At 46.2% G+C, this 20,358-nt stretch overlaps 1 protein-coding gene across 2 annotated transcripts in view; it reads right to left on the reverse strand.

The window, feature by feature from the left end:
- Nucleotides 1–20,358, reverse strand: part of LOC309388253 (multidrug and toxin extrusion protein 2-like) — a 48,103-nt gene that overhangs the window by 3,951 nt on the left and 23,794 nt on the right. Inside the window, exons 5-13 of one of the 2 annotated variants that reach the window (XM_081945441.1) lie at nt 15,852–15,894; nt 14,083–14,127; nt 6,716–6,813; nt 5,268–5,365; nt 4,668–4,781; nt 3,235–3,302; nt 2,731–2,839; nt 1,217–1,292; nt 762–831 (exon numbers count right to left, since the gene is read on the reverse strand). In XM_081945441.1, coding sequence (XP_081801567.1) covers nt 762–831; nt 1,217–1,292; nt 2,731–2,839; nt 3,235–3,302; nt 4,668–4,781; nt 5,268–5,365; nt 6,716–6,813; nt 14,083–14,127; nt 15,852–15,894 — 721 coding nt within the window. The remainder of the gene's footprint in view (nt 1–761; nt 832–1,216; nt 1,293–2,730; nt 2,840–3,234; nt 3,303–4,667; nt 4,782–5,267; nt 5,366–6,715; nt 6,814–14,082; nt 14,128–15,851; nt 15,895–20,358) is intronic. The other variant, XM_081945442.1, reaches the window with a different exon arrangement.

A 20,358-nucleotide genomic window follows, 5' to 3' on the forward strand; every position in this document is an offset into this window, starting at 1 on the left:
AGGCTCGGAGGAGGGCTCTGTGTCGGAGGCAGAGAGGGGGCCAAGGCCGTATGCCAGTTATCAGCTGCCTTCAGAGTCAGACATCAGTGAGGCAGAAGAAGAGCTGGAGCCTGTTCCCAGTGTGCGCATGCGCAGAGTTGCCAGAGGAAGGGAGCAGCTAAAGAACAGGAGTTGACTTGGGAGTAAGGCCACAAGTTGACAGTGAATGGCCCTTCCCAGAGGAAATAAAAGGGGAGCGATAGGGGCTGGTGACTATTGGTTGGTGACTCTCCAAGGCTCCTTGCCAAGTTCTGCAGATATCGGCCTGGCAGCTCTCCAAGACAGATAAAGGTCTGTGGTTGTGAAATCTCTTGAAAGACTGTTGGCCGGGACTTTGCTGGAGAGGAATTCACTTTAAAACTAAATAAAAGGGGTTTTATCGCGACGAGGAGTCGGCTTCGTGTTTTTGGGAAGCCTAAGCCTGCTCACAATTCATGTTCTGCCAATGCTAGGGCTCCCCCAAGGGCTAAAATCCAAATAAAAGCAGTCATTAAAAAACATTTATCCAAGCACTACGATTTCTACCAGAACCATTTGTAGCTGTGAGGACTAGAAACCTGCTCCTTTTAAAAGGTAAAAAAAAAACTTTATTAAGTTTTTTTTTAACTTTTAAAAGGAGAGCAGGTTTCTAGTCCTCATGGCTATAAAAATCCATATGGGCGCCAAGAGCATCAGATCCCCCCCACCCCAACCCACAGCTTTGCGCAATGCCGGAAACTCACCGCCGTGGCATCGAACAGGTGAAACGGTGAGAAAATCAGCATAACTTTGGCGACCAAAGCAACGATTTCTCTGTTGAGGGAAAATATATAAATCTATATATTAGGAGATCCGAGTTCTGAAGTCGGAACGGGGAAAAAGTCAATTGGAAGATATACAGGAAGTTATTGGACTTTCGAACATCCATTTAGCATCCGTTCGAAGTTGCATCAGCACTTTAAAAAAAGATTTATGACCAATCCTCGCGCTTACGACCATCGCATCGACGGACCCTGTGTGCGTGTGTGTGTGTGATCAAACTTTGGAAACAGTTTTAGTAAGCAGTTTTTGGCAGCTCTGTCGTCATGGTCGCTTAAACGACCAGTCGTAAATCGAGGACAGCCTGTACACACAGAGGCACGACAGGCAGACTCCCACCCTAACCTTCCTGGGCCAAAAAAACGAGGGAGGGTCTCACTTGTCGTCCGTGAAGATGTAGGCCACCACATCCTTCAGGGCTGCCAGCAGAGCAGCGATAACCACAGCAAGGACCCCTGGGAAGGCAGAGAGGAGGGTGAGGGTCTTAAACGGGACTTCGGTGGGGTGGGGCAGGTGACAAGCGCTTCAGCCACCCCTACTTGGCTGTTCTAAGGACCCCAAACGATGCCTTGGGAGGGGGGGGAAGGGAGGTCCGAGGCATTTCTCAAGTGGGGAGGGATAAATTGGGAGTTAGAGAAGCCAAGGAAGTAAAAGTAAGATCTCTTTCTTTCTCTCTATCTAAATTTATCTCTAAACCTATCTATCGAATTACCCTATCTATCTATCTATCATCTATCCATCTATCTATCTATCCTGTTTCTCCAAAAATAACACCTCCCTGGATAATAAACCCAATCAGATTATGTATCATCTATCTATCATCTATTTATCTATCATTATCCAATCTACATTTTATCCTTCTATCATCTATCCATCCATATCTATCTATCTCTATCTATCTATCTATCTATCTATCTATCTATCTATCTATCATCTATCTATCATTATCATTATCCATCCATCCCAATCTATCTATCATATCCTTCTATCATCTATCTATCAATCTATCTATCTCTATCATCTAACTATCATCTATTTATCTATCATTATCCATCCATCTATCCATCTCAACCTATCTATATCTTATCCTTTTATCATCTATCCATCCATTTCTCTCTCTCTCTCTCATCTAACTCTCATCTATGTATCTATCATTATCCATCCATCCCTATCCCTATCTATCTATCTATCATCTATCATCTATCTATCTATCTATCATCTATCTATCTATCTATCTATCTATCTATCTATCTATCTATCTATCATCTATCTATCATCTATCTATCATCTATCATCCATCTATCTATCTATCATCTATCTATCTATCTATCTATCTATCTATCTATCTATCTATCTATCTATCTATCAATCTATCTATCTATCTATCTATCTATCTATCTATCATCATCATCTAACCATCATCTATTTATCTATCATTATCCATCCATCTATTTCAATCTATCTATATCTTATCCTTTTATCATCTATCCATCAATTTCTCTCTCTCTCTCTCATCTAACTCTCATTATTTATCTATAATTATCCATCCATCTCCATCTCCATCTATCTATCTATCTATTATCTATCTATCTATCTATCTATCTATCTATCTATCTATCTATCTATCTATCTATCTATCTATCTATCTATCTATCATCTATCTATCTATCATCTATCTATCTATCATCTATCTATCTATCTATCTATCTATCTATCTATCTATCTATCTATCTATCTATCTATCTATCATCTATCTATCTACCTACCTACCTACCTACCATTATTCATCCATCCATCCATCCACCCAACTATCTCTTATCTTCAACTCCCAGGATTCCCTGGCCCGTCATGTACTCCCCCCCTCCCCTCCAGGGCTCAAAGAGACATACACACCGCTGCAAAGCAGGGCCATGATGCATGACCTCTTGGCCTGGTCAGCATCGCCTGCACCCAAGGCGTTGCCCACGCGGACACTGGATGCTATGCTCATACCCTGCGGAAGCTGAGAGAAAGCTTGTGTGAGTGAAGTCCTTGGTTTTTTCATTGGTTTGGAGACAAAGGTGATAAAAATTTTTTGGGGGGGAACAACCATCTTGCTCAGCGACAGAAATTTTGGGCTCAATTGTGGTCGTAAGTCGAGGCCTACCTGTACCAAATTCGGTGAGTTTCAAAGCAGCTGAGTGCCAAGATAATGCTGTAAATCTTTATTTTCTATTAATTTTTTTAACCCCAGCAATGATAGCTGAGATTTGCTGCCCTAGGAGACATCTCACCCCATAAGCCTTGAGATGCAACGAGAAATTCTCCATTTTACGTAATGCTCCCTGCTTCTCACAGTCTGCCGTGGATGTTCATTCTTTTTCCTTCCCTACCCTCCGAATTTTAGCAAATTCTTACCAGGTATGCGATGGTCGACAGTTCGTAGATGATGGACTGAGCGCCTAATTCCACCGTACTCATTAACCCTGAGATGAGAGAAACGTGGTTGAGATTCAGAAGAATTGCACTGAACCGTGAGACAAGCGCCATATTAATTCAATATATAGAATAACAGAGTTGGAAGGGACCTTGGAGGTCTCCTAGTCCAACCCCTTACCTAGGCAGGAAACCCTATACCGTTTCAGACAGATGGCTACCCAACATCTTCTTAAAGACTTCCAGTGTTGGGGCATTCACAACTTCTGGAGGCAACTTCTGTTCCACTGATTCATTGCTCTCACTGTCAGGAAGTTTCTCCTCAGTTCTAGGTTGCTTCTCTCCTTGATTAGTTTCCACCCATTGCTTCTTGTTCTACCCTCAGGTGCCTTGGAGAATAGGTGGACTCCCTCTTCTTTGTGGCAACCCCTGAGATATTGGAACAATGCTATCATGTCTCCCCTAGTCCTTCTTTCTCTTAAGCTAAACATACCCAGTTCCTGCAACCGTTCTTCATATGTTTTAGTCTCCAGTCCCCTAATCATCTTTCTTGCTCTTCTCTGCACTCTTTCTAGAGTCTCCACATCTTTTCTACATCGTGGTGACCAAAACTAAATGCAGTATTCCAAGTGTGGCCTTACCAAGGCCTTGTAAAGTGGTATTAACCCTTCACGTGATCTCGATTCTATCCCTCTGTTTATGCAGCCTAGAACTGTGTTGGCTTTTTTGGCAGCTGCTGCACACGGCTGGCTCCTATTTAAGCGGCTGTCCACTAGGACTCCAAGATCCCTCTCACAGTTAAATAGCAATAATAAATATGCAGGAAATATCATTTGCTGCAAGCAAGAACTGGTGGGACCACAAAATAGAACCCAGTCGTGAATTTTGTCCTCAACATTTGTCATCAACGAAGTCATCAACATTCAATTTTGCAGCTACTATGATTGTTGGATGAGCAGGTACAAAAACAGCCGGGGAAGTAATCGAAGCCTCATCAGTCAAATAGGAGTGCTGATTTATCACCAGCTTCTCAAATATTTAGGAGACGGGGACTTGACAGCATAAGGACACAACAGCCAACAACTTAATAGGCAGCCATCAGCATCCCAATCAACCTCTAAAAAGCCACACACAACAGGCGCCATACTGTATAAAGCGCACACAAAACAGCCCTGCCGCGATTCACTTAGCAACCGGGGCAAGGAAGGTCGCAAAATGGGGCAAGACTCGCTGAGCAAGTATCTGGGCTTAGCGACATACATTTCGAGATCAGTCGTGGTCGTAAGTCGAGGCCTGCCTGTATAACTCCACCTAACCGTAGCAGTAACTCGCCGGCCAGAGGCTGCCTGGTGGGTGGGTGGGTGGGTGGGTGGGTGGGAGAGAGAGAGAGAGAGAAAAAGGGTCAGGGGTCTCACCTGCCAGGAAGCTCCCGATCTCAAAGGTCCACCACTCGATGCAGATCATAAACATGCTGGGCAGGGCGAGGTGGATGAAGGGCCCCCATTCCTGCAAACATTCCATCGTCCAGCCTGTCAGACAAGAGGGTTGCCATGTCAGGGCGAGGGGACTCTGCGTCTCTCTGTGTTGAGTCTATGTCTGTTTGTGTGTCTGAATATGGGTGGAAACGGGTGGAAACTAATCAAGGAGAGAAGCAACTTAGAACTGAGGAGAAATTTTCTGACAGTGAGAACAATTAATCAGTGGAACAGAAGTTGCCTCCAGAAGTTCTGAATGCCCCAACACTGGAAGTCTTTAAGAAGATGCTGGATAGCCATTTGTCTGAAACAGTATAGGGTTTCCTGTCTAGGCAGGGGGTTGGACTAGAAGACCTCCAAGGTCCCTTCCAATTCTGCTATTATATTGTATTGTTTGTGTGTGTGTGTGTCTGTCTATGTCTGTCTGTTTGTGTGCCTATGTATCTATGGTGGAGCAGTGTCTGTGTTTGTGTGTCTGTTTGTGTGTCTCTCGATGCTCCCTCCTTCCCCAGGTCGGCAAAATATTCCTCTTTTTCCTACCTCCCCAGGTTTCCTTATGGATCTTTTTCCACCAGACGAAGAGAAAGAGCAGGAAGGCCTGCAGGTTCTGTGAAAGGGTGTTGGCCCAGGCAGATCCTCTGCGGGAGAGAGAAAAAGAGAGAAAGAAGGAAAGAAAAAGGGAAAGAGAGAAAGAAAGAAGGAACGAGAAAGAAAGAGAGAAAGAGAGAAAGAAGGAAAGGCAAGAGAGAGGAAGAGAGAGAGGAATAAAGAGAAAGAAGGAAAGAAAGAAAAAGAGGGAAACAGAAAGAAAAAAGAGAAACAGAAAGAAAGAGAAAGAAAGAGGAAAGGCGAGGGAGAAAGAAATAGAAAGAGAGTGAAAGAGAGAAAGAAGGAAAGAGAGAGAGAAAGGCAAGGCAAGAGGGAGTAAAAGAGGGAGAAAGAAATAGAAAGAGAGTGAAAGAGAGAAAGAAGGAAAGAAAGAAAAAGAGGAAAGGCAAGAGAGAGGAAAAGAGGGTGAGAAAGAAAGAGAAAGGGAGAGAGTGAAAGAGAAAGAAGGAAAAGAGAGAGAGAGAAAGGAAAGTCAAGAGAGAGGAAAAGAGAGAAAAAGAGGAAGAGAAAGAGACGGGGAGAAAGAAAGAGAAAGAGAGAGAAACAGAGAGAGAGAGCAAGAGAGAAGGAAAAAGAGAGAGGGAAATAGAAAGAGATGGGAAAAAGAGAGACAGAGAGAAAGAGAGAGAAGGAAAGAGAGAGGGGGGAAGAGAAACAAAGAGAGAAAGAGAGAAGAAAGAGAGAAACAGAAAAAAAAGAAAAAAAGAGAGAGAAACACAGAGAAAGAGACAAAGAGAGCGAGAGAAAGACAGGGATAAAAGAGAGAGAAAGTCAAAGAAAGAGAGAGAGAGAGAAAGAGAGAGAGAGAGAGAAAGAAAGTCAGTCTGAATGTTTGTTTGACTGAACTCATGAGAGCTAGCAACTTCATTCTTATTACAGGTAGATTCACAACTTACAGCCACATCTTAGACCAAGATTTCTATCATTAAACCAGGAAGCTGTTAAATGCCTGACTTTATGCCCTCTTCTGCCACTATTGATGAGCAAATCACTGCAGTCATTAAGTGAATCATGCAGTTGTTAAGTGAAACCAGCTTTCCCCATTGACCTTGCTTATCAGAATGTCGCAAAAGAGGATCACCTGACCCGTGGACACTGTGACCGTCATAAATATGAGTCAGTTGCCAAGCATATGAATTTTGATCACGTGACCATGGGGAATGCGGCGATAGTCGTAAGTGTGGAACACGGTCCTAAATCCCTTTTTCCAGTCCTGTCCTAACTTCGAACGGTCACTAAATCAACCGCTGTCAACCGAGGACTCCCCGTCTTCGGGAAGATTTAAAGCCGCCTCTCCGGCTGTTCCGCCCACGGGAAATGAAGAGCGTGACGTTTTGAACCCGGGGACTTTGGGGCAATGGGAAATCTGTCACACTTACACCACGCCCAGCTTGAAGGTGTGCAGGAAAATTGTGTTCATGATCACATTCAACACGTTCACCACCACGCCGGTCACGACTTGAGGCAAGAGGACAGCCTGGAATGCAAGAAACGGATGTGTGAACTCAAGGACAATGGTGGGATTCAGCCACTTCGGGCTGGTTCAGGCGAAGCGGTTGTTACATTGCTGGCTGGCCACGCCCCTTCCAGGAGTCTCCACGCACCCCGTTTTGGCTTCCAGGTTAGTGCAGGGAGGCCTACTGGGCCCACAATGGGACGTGGGGGATTGCGGCGCCCCCCTTCCCTCTGGGGCCCGTTTTACTCCCAGGAGGCTGCAAGGAGCTCTAGTAGGGCCAAAACGGGGCCCGGGGGATTGTAAGCCCCCCGCGGCCCATTTTTGGCTGCCAGGGGTTGCAGGAAGCTGAGTGCTGCCTATCACACCTCCTGGCCATGCCCACCATGTGCCAAGCCCACGCAACCGGCAGAGAAGCGGTTGTTAAATTATTTGAATCCCACCACTGCACAAGGGCATATTTCAGCAATGCTATGATGCAGGTGGAAGCTCAACCGGTTGAAGCCAAGGTGTAAGCTACCTGCAGGCCCCAGACTGCTGACTTTGGGGACAGAAACAAGGGGGGAGTAATTTAAACAAGAAGAGATTGGACGACCATTTGTCTTAAGTGGTATACATAGGGCAGTGTTGGCGAACCTTTTTGGCACCGAGTGCTGGAAACTGGAAGAGCAGTTGCCCGGTGCGCATGCGCGTCAGGGGTGGATTCCGGATCCTGTCGCAACTGGTACACTGCGCAAGGGGCCAGGAATCCTAGTCAGGCACACTCACTGCGCAAACCTGCACATGCCACCGGCCTGCGACACCCAGCTGCTCGGCAGTGGTTGCGCAGGCGGCACAAGTGGTGCGCGTGTGTGCAATTGGCTGGTCACGTTATAAACAGCTATGGAATGTGGACGGGCGGCAGGGCTGGGTTCCTGCCAGTTCTAACCTCTTCTATAGAAGAGGTTCCACAAATCTACCGTGCCGTTTAGAACCGGTTCCAGCTCTCTCCCCCCCTCCCATCCGCACATCATCAAGATGAAGAGCGAGAGGAGGAATTCTGGGAGTTGAAGTCCACAAGTCTTAAAGCTGTCAAGTTTGAACACCCCTGGGGTTTTTTTTCTAAAGGGTTAGGGGTGCAAGGGTCTTGTAACTTGACAGCTTTAAGACTTGCGTGCTTTAAATGCCAGAGTTCCTGAGCCAACATTTTGGTTGCTAAGCAAGAGCATTGTTAAGTGTGTTTCATCACATTTTACAAGTTGGCCACTCCCACTCGGTCACATGACTGGCAAGCACTCCCATTCAGTTACATGGCCGGCAAGCCATCCCACAAAGCAGGCCACACCTACAGAAGAGGTTCTAAAAAAATTTGAAACCCACCACTGGCGGGTGGGTGGGCTAAATGAGCCACCATACTGGTACCGTGGCCGCTGCTCTCGGCTACTCCCTGTACGCCCGTACTGGTACATACTGCCCAGTACCCACCACTGATCCGCGTGCCGGGAAGATGATCTTCTGGTTTCCAGTGCATCCATGCGCACCAGCCACCTGGTCTTCCAGTTTCTGGTGCACACTCACACGCGAAGACTAGCGGGCCAGAGCGCATGCGCGCATCGGAAACCAGATTATCTTCTTGGCATGCATATGTGCACAATGCAGCTGCTCTTCTGGCGCTCTCATATGCGTGAAGTCCAGCTGGCCGGCGCACCAGAACCCAGTGCAGTAATGGACAACAGATCGTCTACCCGGAGAGATTGCTCTGCGTGCCACTTCCGGCCCGCGTGCCATAGGTTTGCCATCACGGATATCGGGTTTCCTGCCTGAGCAAGAGGTTAGACTAGAAGACCTCCCAGGCCCCTTCCAACTCTGTTTACTCTGTTAATCAGGACTGTGGGGACATTTTAAGTTAATTTATGAGAAGGTGCTTCAGATCACAAGGGGCACCAACAATACAGGTAGTCCTCGACTTACAACCATTCATTTTAGTGACCGTTTGACGTTACAGCGGCACTTGAAAAAGTGACTTAGGAACGTGTTTCACGCTTATGACGGTTGCAGCCTTCCCCTTGGTCACGTGATCGAAATTCAGATGCTCGTCAAGTGCTTCACATAGTTACGACGGCTGCAGTGACCCCTGGGTCACACGATCCCGTTTTGCGACCTTCGTGACAAACGAAGTCAATGGGGGAAAAGCCAGATTCGCTTAAAAACCCTGTGGCTAACTTAACAACTGCAGTGATTCACAAAACAACGGTGGCAAGAGAGGTCATGAAATGAGGTGAAACTCACGTAACAAACGTCTCACTTAACAACCAAAATTTTGGACTCAATTGTGGTCATAAGTTGAGGACTATATGTATCTTCTCAGCTTTGGAGACCCAAAATCCTGGACCCTTAAGGGACACCTTGCTGAAACGTACAGACACACACACACACCTAGAAAATCTGCAAAATGCAACATTGCACAACCTAGAAGTGTGTTGATGGACAGCTGGGCAAAATAGACGTTAAGCTTAATAATCAATAAAAAGAAAAGAAAAGAAAATTTAGAAATAGGAGAATAATAGAATGATATGATCCAGTAAAAAGAAATATTAACAAGGTAAAAATATGTTTTCATTAGAATGTGTGGGAATTATATTAAGAACCTTAAAGCTGTTAAATAATTACGTTGTGTTGATTATATAAAACTTGATGTTTGAAACTCGAAGATTCATATTGTTAATAGAAAATAGATGGAAAAGAAACGATAAATGGTTTATTTTTCAAGAGAAGGAAGAATCAGATTGTTTGTACATGTTAAAAAACTAGAAATTGGAAAATAGGAGAAGAAAAGTAACAGGGCTAAAATTGGAAATAATGGAAATATAATGTACAACGAATTATATCTTTTGGTGGGAATGTTAAAGGGGGAATTCGGACAACACTGTTCACAAAAGAATTTTTATTATGTAACAAAAATAAATAAAAATGTTTTTTTTAAATAATAATCAATAAAAATTGATTCGATAAATAAAGTCTGTTCAGAATTCTTTGTTCTTTATTGGCCAAGTGCGATTGGACAGACATGAGGAATTTGTCTTGGATACATAAGCTCTCACTCAGAGTGGCGCGGTGGTCTAGAGGTGGAGCTCTCGCCTCAGAATCAGGAGGCTGTGAGTTCAACCCTAGGTAGAGGCAGATATTTCTCTCTCTGGTCACAATGAGAATGTATCTGCTGAAGAAAAACTCTGCATTGGGGACAGGAAGGGCATCTGGCCAGTAAACAATCAGCTCCATTCAGTTACCCCGCAAGCGATTAAGGGGTCATTAAAAGGGGATGATTAGGATGATGACGTAAGCTCTCACTCTGCATGCAAAACAACCAACTGATTTGGATTTACCTATGTAGTAGAGCTGTATCAATATTATCCTTCTCATCTTTCCTACTACCTACTCCCATCTATGATTTATCACTTGTTGTATCTTATGACTAGCTGGATACCCATGCTTCGTGACGAAACTATGTGATCAGGCTATGCAGGAGGAATTTGGTTCAGATTCAGAATCCGGTCACTCAGTGGTGGTCGGTGATTGAAACAAATAAGGGAATATCGCTCCCGCTGCCTTGAGTCCGGAAGCAGTTCTATAGGTTGAAGGCGTAGACATTTTGGTGAGGTACCGACATTTAGTACTGTAAGGAGCCCCAGACCGCTCCTGAGTGGAACATCTGCCATTTGAACTGAGGTAACAGAATGTGAGGCACCTGGCAGTTGGAACAGAGTTCTTTTCAGGTGGGGAGGGAGAGTAGAACTCCTTAGCATCAGAGCGTGTTAATTATTGTATAAGAATTACTAACAATCTGATGATCATTTCGAAAAATCCTTTCTTAGCGAGCACCTAGAAGCAGAGAGGAACCTAGGTGCCAAATGTCAAGTTTGTAGGCTTTACAGTTCTGGAGATTTTGTGAGTAGTGAGTGGTATTTGCCTTTTATATATATAGATTAATGATTGTAACTATTTATTTATTTATTTTATTTATTTACTAAGCGCTTATAGACCGCCCCCTCTCCCGAAAGGGACTCGGGGCGGTGTACAGTCCATATCAGAAATACATCATTTAAATAGCTATAAAATTAGACAATTAAAATTATTAAATAGATAAATAGATACGAAGGAGGATAAAAGGTTTAAAGAACTGTACAGCTGAGTAAATAATTTAAAACCCCAACAAATATCCCATAAAATTAAATTTAAAAAACAATTCCCCTAAAAAACCAGTTCAGAAATATGTTTGCCAGGAGGTAGCAGTTATAATTATGCCAGGCCAGCCAATCGGAACAGGTGTGTCTTCAATTTTTGTCGGAAGGAGCGGAAGTTGGTGGTGGTTCTAATGTCGGGGGGGAGGTCATTCCAGAGGGTTGGGCCCATCACAGAGAAGGCCCTACTCCTTGGCGCCGCCCGTTGACATTGCCTAGTGGACGGCACTAGGAGAAGTCCCTCCCTGTGAGAGCGAATTGGCCGCAGGGATGTGTGTGGAGAGATGCGATCCCGCAAGTAACTAGGTCCTGTGCCATGGAGCGCTTTAAAGATGGTGATCAAAACCTTGAAACGCACCCGAAAAACCACAGGCAGCCAGTGCAGCTCGCGCAGGAGTGGTGTTACGTGGGAGTACCTAGTACTCCCCATGACAGCCCGCGCGGCTGCGTTCTGGACTAGCTGCAGTCTTCGGGCGCGTCCCAAGGGAAGCCCCATGTAGAGAGCATTGCAGTAGTCCAGGCGAGACGTCACCAGTGCATGAGTGACCGTGCGTAGGGCATCCCGGTCCAGGAAGGGGCGCAATTGGCGCACCAGGCGAACCTGGTGGAACGCCCCCCTTGCCACGGCTGCCACATGGTCATCCATTGACAGCCGGGCATCTGGGAGGACGCCCAAATTGCGCGCCCATTCCACAGGGCCGCTGATGTATAGCAAGGAGCCAAGTATACAATCAGCAGAACCCACTGCCTCCCTGGGCCCCATTTCACACCTAGGGACTCACACCCGGGTATCTGAGGGACAGTGAACTCCCTCGGCTCTAGACTATCCCGTATAACTACCGCCACCCCACCACCCTTACCCAGGGCCCGAGGCTGATGGAATGCACGGAAACCCGGTGGGCACATTTCCACGAGGGGTAAACCACCCTCGTGGCCCAACCAGGTCTCCGTTATCCCTGCAAGGTCCAGCTCCCCCTCAGAGATCAACTCACTGATGAGGGGGGCCTTGTTGGTCACGGACCTTGCATTGCAAAGCATCAGCCGCAGGCCCTGGCTCTGTAGTTCCTGACCACCTAGACTGCGGGGATTGGTACAAACGACCGGGCGTAGCCAGCAGCCACGGTCTCCCAACCGACCTTGTGATCTTCTCTTGTCCTCGCATCCCCCCCTCCCCGCGACCGTTGTAATAAAACAACCCTCTGCTGGAATAATTTGTTCCCTCTCCCCCCCCACCCCGCTCACTTCCCTCCTGGACTCACCTGTTCGTCTGGCACTGGCTCCTCTCCCGGCCTGGTTAACCCACCCACCCTCCCTGGAACCCCCTAAAAACAATACAAAACATTTAGATAAAAATCCCCTCAGCTTCCGTTTCTTCCACCTCTCGGGGTTCGCAAACCCGTCATCAAGGCAGGCCCTTGAGAGAGCCAAGGGCCATGCCTGCAAGAGAGGGGCCTCCCGCAGGCGGAGGAGGTCTGACCTTGAATAGATTGTTAGATTGTTAAAAAACCCAGTAGGATAAGGGTGCTGGTGATGAAAAGTTAATAGCCGGAGGGCTAGAGTCTCAATGGGAAGCTGGAGGCTTTAATGTCCAGATAGTACTTGGAAAAGGGGGAGGGGGGAAATGCTCAAATATTCCCAAATGGTGAAGGAAGGCAGAGATGACAGAAAATGGGAGACAGTCCAAGGTGGTTGCAGATGGATGTGGTTGCAGATGGATGTGGGTTCCTTAATGGGTGGGGGGGCGCATTCTTGGCCCAGTTGTTCTTAGCCTAGGCAACCGCTCAGGCCCATCCATAGCCCTGAAGCAGGGCCTCCAGTGGCCTCAGAAGCTCCAGGCCACCCCCAACCGTTGTTTCAGGTCTTCACCTGCACTTCTGGTTCCCAGCCAAAGCACCCAGTGGGCACACTCACCTTGGCCCTCCATCCGGCGCCCACAGATTAGGGTAAAGTTCTCAAAAAATTCTCCAAGTTCTCCAAGTTCCCGGGAGCATGGGAGCAGCCAGGATACGGCAAAATACCATAGAGGAGTCCCTGGCTGCGGCTCCTTCCACTCGTCCGTCGCCGCAGCTGTCTCCCTTTGCCCCTCCCGACTGCCTCCCAGCCTTAATCACCTCTCCGGTGCCTCCGGTGCCTCGCTGTTCTCCCCGGCGCCTTTGTCCTTATTTTTGCCCTTTTCTTTCGCCGCCAGCGCAGTTTGATGCTGCGCCGCGCTGCGAGCGCTGCGAGCGCCGCCGCCATTGCTTCAGAGCTTCCTCCCCAGCCGCTTACAGCCGCTCCGCTCCCTCTTTCCTTCCGATCTTCTCTGACCACCCTGGCGGGCCAAAACGAGCCCAAAACACCCGGTCGGGAGCTCCATGGTGATCTTAGGAGCTCAGAAAGGCGACCGCCATCGCCGGAAGCTCCTCCTCCTCCTTCTATGATCGATATGATATAAGACAGTGATGGCTAACCTTTTTCCCATCACGTGCCAAAAGGGGGGGAGCACAGGGGGGGTCGTGCGTGGACATGCCCACACCCATAATGACCCCCATGCACATGCGTGCATGACCACCGCCCTCCCCCCCCCGTTTTTGGCGCGCTATGGACTTGTTTTTCACCCTCCCTAGACTTCAGAGACTTTCTAGGAGCCTGGGAAGGACGAAAGCAGCCCCTCCGGAAGCCATCCGGAGGCTTTGGGAGACTCCCCTGAAGCCTCTGGAGCGCGAAAAATGGCCCTAGGGGCAAGCCAGAAGCCACTTCCGCTTCAGTGCAAAAAACGGCCCAACACACAAACTGGAACTCTGTTCCTGAACTGAAGGGCGAAGTCAGCTGGCCGCGCGTGCCCTAACAAATGGTTCCGCATGTCACCTGTGGCACGCGTGCCATAGGTTTTTTCATCACAGATATAAGACCTATTGCTTTGGGTATTTTGTATGTACACTGCGAGCTTATGAACCGTAGACAAATCTCTTGTGTGTCCAATCACACTTGGCCAATAAAGAATTCTATTTTATGCTATTTCAGCATTATCCTCATCTGCTGCTTTTGAGGGACGGTTGCCTCTCCCAGAAACTTCTATTTTTAAGAATAGACATACCTGACTTTGCAAATAGCGTGTTTCCAGCTGGTAGATGAAGGCGGCCTGCAAAAACACCGCAAAGAGATTAAATTAGTTTCCTTGATTAAAAACCACTTTCATTATTATTTTATTCACTTTGTTTTATTTTTCCTGCCGCGCCCGGGACCCTTACAGGGAGGCGAGGGTCCCAAGTGAAATGTCAATGGGGGTGGGGGGTGGGAAGCAACAATTCAGGGAGTCCTTGACTTACGACGGTTCTTTTTTTTTCTTTCTTTCCTCATTAAATTTACCTTGCCCAGTACGTGGACGATGCCGGGCAGCTTACAGATGTAATTAGAGATGTAATTAAAATATTTCGATTTAGCCACCATTTGAAACCAGGATGGTAGTGAAAACAGTGACTTGCGACCAGTCCTCGCTCTTACGACCATCAGAAACAGGTGACCATATTTGGATGCTTGGCAATAGGCATGTATTTACAATGGTTAGAGCTTCCCGGTGGGTCATGTGATCTCCATTTGTGATTTCCCAGCTGGCTTTGGCCAAGTGGCAGAAGCTGAATTCGCTTAACGACCGCATGATTCACTTACTGGCAATCCTCAACTTACAACCACAACTGAACCCCAAATTTCTACCACTAAGCGAGGCAGCAGTTAAGTGAGTTTCCCCCCTTTTTACGGCATTTTGTTTTGTCACGGTTGTTAAGCGAATCCGTGACGTTGTTAAGTGAATCATGCAGTCGTATAACGAATGTGGCTTCCCGCAATTGCTTGGCAGTAGGTCACAAAAGGGGATCACATGACCCCAGGACAATGCTACCGTCATAAAAATGAGTCCGTTGCCAAGCATCTGAATTTTGATTCTGTGAAATCACAGGGATGTTGCAACAGTTGTAAGTGTGAGAAACAGCCATAAGTCACGTTTTCCAATGCCATTATTCCTTTAAATGGTCACTAAATGGATGGTTGCTAAGGGGAGTACTAACTGTACTTGCAGTGATTCATTTAATAGCCGTGGCACAGGAAAAGTTTCTGCGTGGCTAACTTAACAACTGCCTTACTTAGCAACGGAAATTCTGGTCCTCATTGCGGACGTAAGTCAAGGATTTACTACCACCATCGAGCCCAAAATGTATGTTGCTAAGTGAGAAATGGGTTGGGTGAGTTCCATCCCATTTGACCACTTTTCTTGCCACCATTGCTAAGTGAATCGCTATAGTTGTTAAGTGAGTGACATGGTCGTTAAGTGAGTCTGGCTTCCCCGCTGACTTTGATGGCCAGAAGGTCGCAAATAGGGGATCACGTGACACCCCCACCCTGGGGACACGGCAACTGTCACAAAGCTGAACCTGTTGATCAGGTGACCCATGGGGAAATGCTGGAAAAGTTGTCGTAAGTCACTTTTCTCAGTGCCGTTGTAACTTCGAACGATCGTTAAATGAACCGTTGAAAGTTGAGGACTACCTATAGTCCCCCCCCCCTAAATAACCCTTTACTTGGGTTCACATTGCGCCTTGAACTCTCGAAAAGCTCAATAATTAACATGCCGACGGGTGTCGCGCATTGGCGGTTGTGATGCATATTTTGAGCAACAGGGAGCCGCAGCAGAGGGATGGAAGAGCCACATGCGGCTCAAGGGCCCACAGGTTGCTGACCCCTATCTTAACCCAACAAGCTGTTTTGTTTCACTTTTCAAAGTCCTGTTCACACAACCGACCGGCAAACAGACTTCCCCTTGACCTGGTGTGTATGTGTTGTATGAACAACACAGCCAATGAAAACGCTTACCGGCAGGGCTGGAATGAAGATCATCACGTAAATGTGGGTTAATCTGCAAGGAGAAAAATGAACATTTTGTTTGTTTGTTTGTTTGTTTATTGGATTTATATGCTGCCCTTCTCCCAAAGGACTCAGGGCGGCGTACAACATTAAAAACAAACCACATATTACCAAAGTTAAAAAGGAAATTAGGTAGAGTATCCAAAAACAAACCCAATTAATATTAACAATAACATTTTAAAAATTAGATTAAAATTAACAATTAAATTAATCATGTATTTTATTCTGTTCAGGCCAGGCCGGCTTGCTGCAAAAAGCCAACTTTTTAGGGCGCGTTGGAAGGACCGGAGGTCGGGGATTAGGCGAAGCTCCGGGGGCAGCTCATTCCAGAGGGAAGGGGCTCCCACAGAGAAGGCTCTCTCCCTGGGGGTCGCTAGCCGACACTGCTTGGCCGACGGCACCCTGAGGAGGCCAACTCTGTGGGATCGTACTGGACGGTGGGAGGCTACAAACAAACATTTTAATGGGATGGGAACAAAAGGACTTGGGGGGGACGTGATAGCAGTGGTTCAAACATTTGAGCGGCTGCCCCAAAAGGGGCTCAACTTATTCTCCAAAGGACCAGAAGGCAAGACAAGAAACAATGGAGGGGAACTAATCAAGGAGAGAAGCAACCTGGAATTGAGGAGAAACTTCCTGGCAGTGAGGACAATTAACCAGTGGAACAGCCTGCCACCAGAAGTTGTGGGAGCTCCATCACTGGAGGTTTTTAAGAAGAGATTGGGCAATCACTTGTCTGAAATGGTATAGGGCCTCCTACTTGAGCAGGGGGGCTAGACTAGAAGACCTCTAAGGTCCCTTCCAGCTCTATTCCGATTAATTGATACGGGAGTCCTAGAGGCACAGTGGTTAGAATGCAGTACAGGTAGTCCTCAACTTACGAAAATTCATATATGACTGTTCGAAGTTACAACGGGACCGTTTTTTTCACCCAACTCCGACATGATCGCACGATCCAAATTCAGACGCTTGGCAACTGACTCATATTAATGACGGTTGCCGTGTCCTGCGGTCATGAGATCCCCTTTTGTGACCGTCTGACTAGCAAAGCCAATGGAGAAGCCAGATTCGCTTAACAACCGTGTGACCCATTTAACAACTGCAGCTATTCACGTTAACAACTCTGGCAAGGAAGGTCCTAAAATGGAGCAAAACTCACACAACCGCTTTGCTTATCAACAGAAATGTTGTAGTCGTAATTTCAGGACAAACACACACACACACACGTTTCAAAGATAAGCACGAATATTGGAAGTCTTCCTTTCTCGATGCCCAGGATCCAGCCCTCAAAGATAGACTGTCCCTTTCACTGGAGGTTCTCTTGCAAGACAAAATTGTGTTGTTGTTTTTAAGGGAAAGGCATTTAAGGATCTGCTTGTTATCTCCTTCTTCCCTAAAGCAGGGGTCGGCAACCTAAAACACTCAACGAGCCAGAAAGGTCCTAACAGAAAGCCCCCCCCCCCCGGTTCAATTCTTATTTTTAAAGATTTTTTTTTAAATTTTTGAATAAACACAAACAGACAAAACCCACACACACACAAAACCCACAAAACCATCTTCCATTACAAATTGTAGAAAGTGTGTCGATTGGTTACAAAAACTTCCGTGCCTCCCTTCCACAGCCATCACCTACAATTCATATCAAATCTTATATTTTAAATCAAGTATATTTATATATATATATCACTATCGTCATACCTCAACCTTCATTTGACTATAATTGTTTTTATGTAAATATTCCAAATTTAAAGCTTAACCACATAATGGCATTCCATTAGCTCTTCCCAATATCATCCAGGAACATTACATCTTTATAACATGTTCTAAATAAAAATTGGTTATATTTAATAATTTCCAAACCTCCTTTTGTAGTCACCATTTGCAATTTATATCAAATTTCCTCTTATCAAACATATATATATATAATCTTTATCAATCAATTATTTAACTATCCATTATCACTTCATTTTATACATAATGCTCTAAATTTAACTAAATTTGACTTAATTTTTTATTATGAGCTTTCATTAGAGGGATGTAGAAGAAACTAATCCATTTAATTTAAAGAATAGGATACATTTGCAAAAGTTTCATCCGTAAAACAAAACAAAAATTAAAAGGATAACACACTGTCTAATGTAGCTTAATTTCACCGCTTGCTCTCTTCTGTTTTCAAATTTAATTTAGCTTTAATTTTTTTTGAGGGTAGTCTCTTTTATAATAATAATATTTCCTCACCAGATGAACACACTTTCTCTTTCCGTTTTCCTCCCATTCCAGAGCTGTCTCAACTTCAGCAGCTTTAATGGCTGCGCTTCTATCGCCGGCATAAAGAGATTCTCCCGGATCAATCAGGGACTTTGCGATGTCCCTGGGATCAGCAGGACATACTCTTCCCTATCACCGTCTCTTCGGGACGGTTTAGGTCCAAAAGGACCACCCAGCAGCAAAAGTATCGACTGCGATCTTGGAGCTCCAAGATCGCACGTTGTGTTGTTGCAATGTCAGCTCCCCCCCCCCATTCAATTCTGAAGCCGACCGGAAGTCCGGTTCCCCCACCATAGAGTCTCCTCTTAGCACGGTGTCCTTTTTCCTCTACCTGTCATAACTGAAAGCCCTATCAATTGTGGAGCTCACCGGCGACAGGGAGCTGCACCAGAGGGTTGAAAGAGCCACATGCGGCTCCAGAGCTGCAGATTGCTAATCCCTGCCCTAAAGGATGAAGCTTTCTCTGATCTGAAGGTGAACTTTTGACCCAAAAAAATATAAGAGAGGGAAAGTGGAAAGTTTTTTCTCAAAGTTTGAAACGATGAAGAAGGGATGAAACACCGCCCCCCCCCCCCAAAAAAAACAGGAACGAGAAAAAGAGGCAAAAAACAAGAAGGGGAAGAAAAAAAGACAGTCATGCAGACGTTACACAAGAGCAAGGTGTGTTTTTGGAACACAACCCAGCCTTTCCTGCTTTTTAAAAAAGCAAACATTGTACCCTGGCATGAAATAGGAGAATCTGTGACATTAAACCATCTCTTTTTGTCCATTTTTCTTTTTGGCGCCCCACCCAAAGGGAGGAAATTAAAGAGTTGGTTTAATTGGGTTCATTTGGCTTAATTTGATCGGAACGGGTTTCTTGAAAGGGACACCTGCGATGGGTGTCTTTATATGTGCGGGTGAATTAAAAGTAGCATATCATAAACCCACTTACGGGTAGTCCTCGGCTTACATCCACAACGGAGCTCAAAATTCCTGTCGCTGAGACCTTAATTAAGTGCGTTTTGCCACCTTTCTTGCCGCCGTGGTTAAGTGAATCACTGCACTTGTCAAGCGAGTCACATGGTCGTTAAGTGAATCTGGCTCCCCTATTGACTCAGCTGATCAGAAGATCGCAAAAGGGGATCGCATGACCCCGGAACACGGCGACCGTCATAAATGAGCCAGTGGGCAAGCGTCTGGATTTCAATCACGTGACCATGGGGATGTTGCAACGGTCGTAAGTGTGGCAAATGGTCATAAGTCACTATTTTCTACTAATGTTCTAACATGGAAGGGACCTTAAGTGAATGGTCATAAATCAAGGATCCTCGGTAATCCACCATCCCTTGAAATACTCAGTTTTTTTCTGGAAAAACTGTATTTCCTGAGTTGTTTTATTTTTGGGGCCCTCAAAAACAGATGCTCCCTTAGCTTTTTTGACCTCCCTCCCTCACGGATGAACACAGTTTGTTAGGTGTTATAACCTGGTTTGCTACCCACTGCAATACTTGAGGCAGCCAAAGGGAACTGAAGCACAAGCAGTCCTCGACTTACGACCACAATTGAGACCAGATGGTTGTTAAGTGAGTCACACCCGATTTTACGGTTTACGTAGCAAAACGAGGTGAGGCAGGACTCCTCAAAAGGCCTTCTGTGTGACTGCGTTACCGAGTCTCTGAAGTGTAGTCACGTAAACCATGAGACAAGTGGACTTCAGAAATGGATCGTAGCAGTGGTAGGTTTCAAATTTTTTTACTACCTATTCTGTGGGTGTGGCCTGGATTGTGGGCGTGGCTCGGTGGTCATGTGACGTAAACCATGGGACAAGCAGACCGTCATAACTTCAGAAATGGGTCGTGGAGTGGTGGGTTTCAAAATTTCTTACTACCTATTCTGTGGCGTAGCCTGTTTTGTGGGCGTGGCTCAGCAGTCATGTGACCATGTGGGCATGGCCAACTTGTAAAATGTGGTGAAACTCACTTAACTGTTCCTTCCTCGGCTATTTGAAGAAGCCTCGCACTTCCTTCTCTTAGACAGCTGCCTCGTTTGCAATGTGATGGGGAGAAATCAGCGGAAGGACCGTACCGGTGCAGGGCCTCGGGCTATCCCGGTACTCAAAAGGACGCCCGATTTCCGCTACTGGTCCATGTGTACCGTACCGTACCGGCTGAAACCCACCTCTGGGTTGTAGCATCCTTTTTTTTCC

This window comes from Natrix helvetica (assembly GCF_964273705.1).
Source record: "Natrix helvetica genome assembly, chromosome: 2".
NCBI lineage: Eukaryota > Metazoa > Chordata > Lepidosauria > Squamata > Natricidae > Natrix > Natrix helvetica.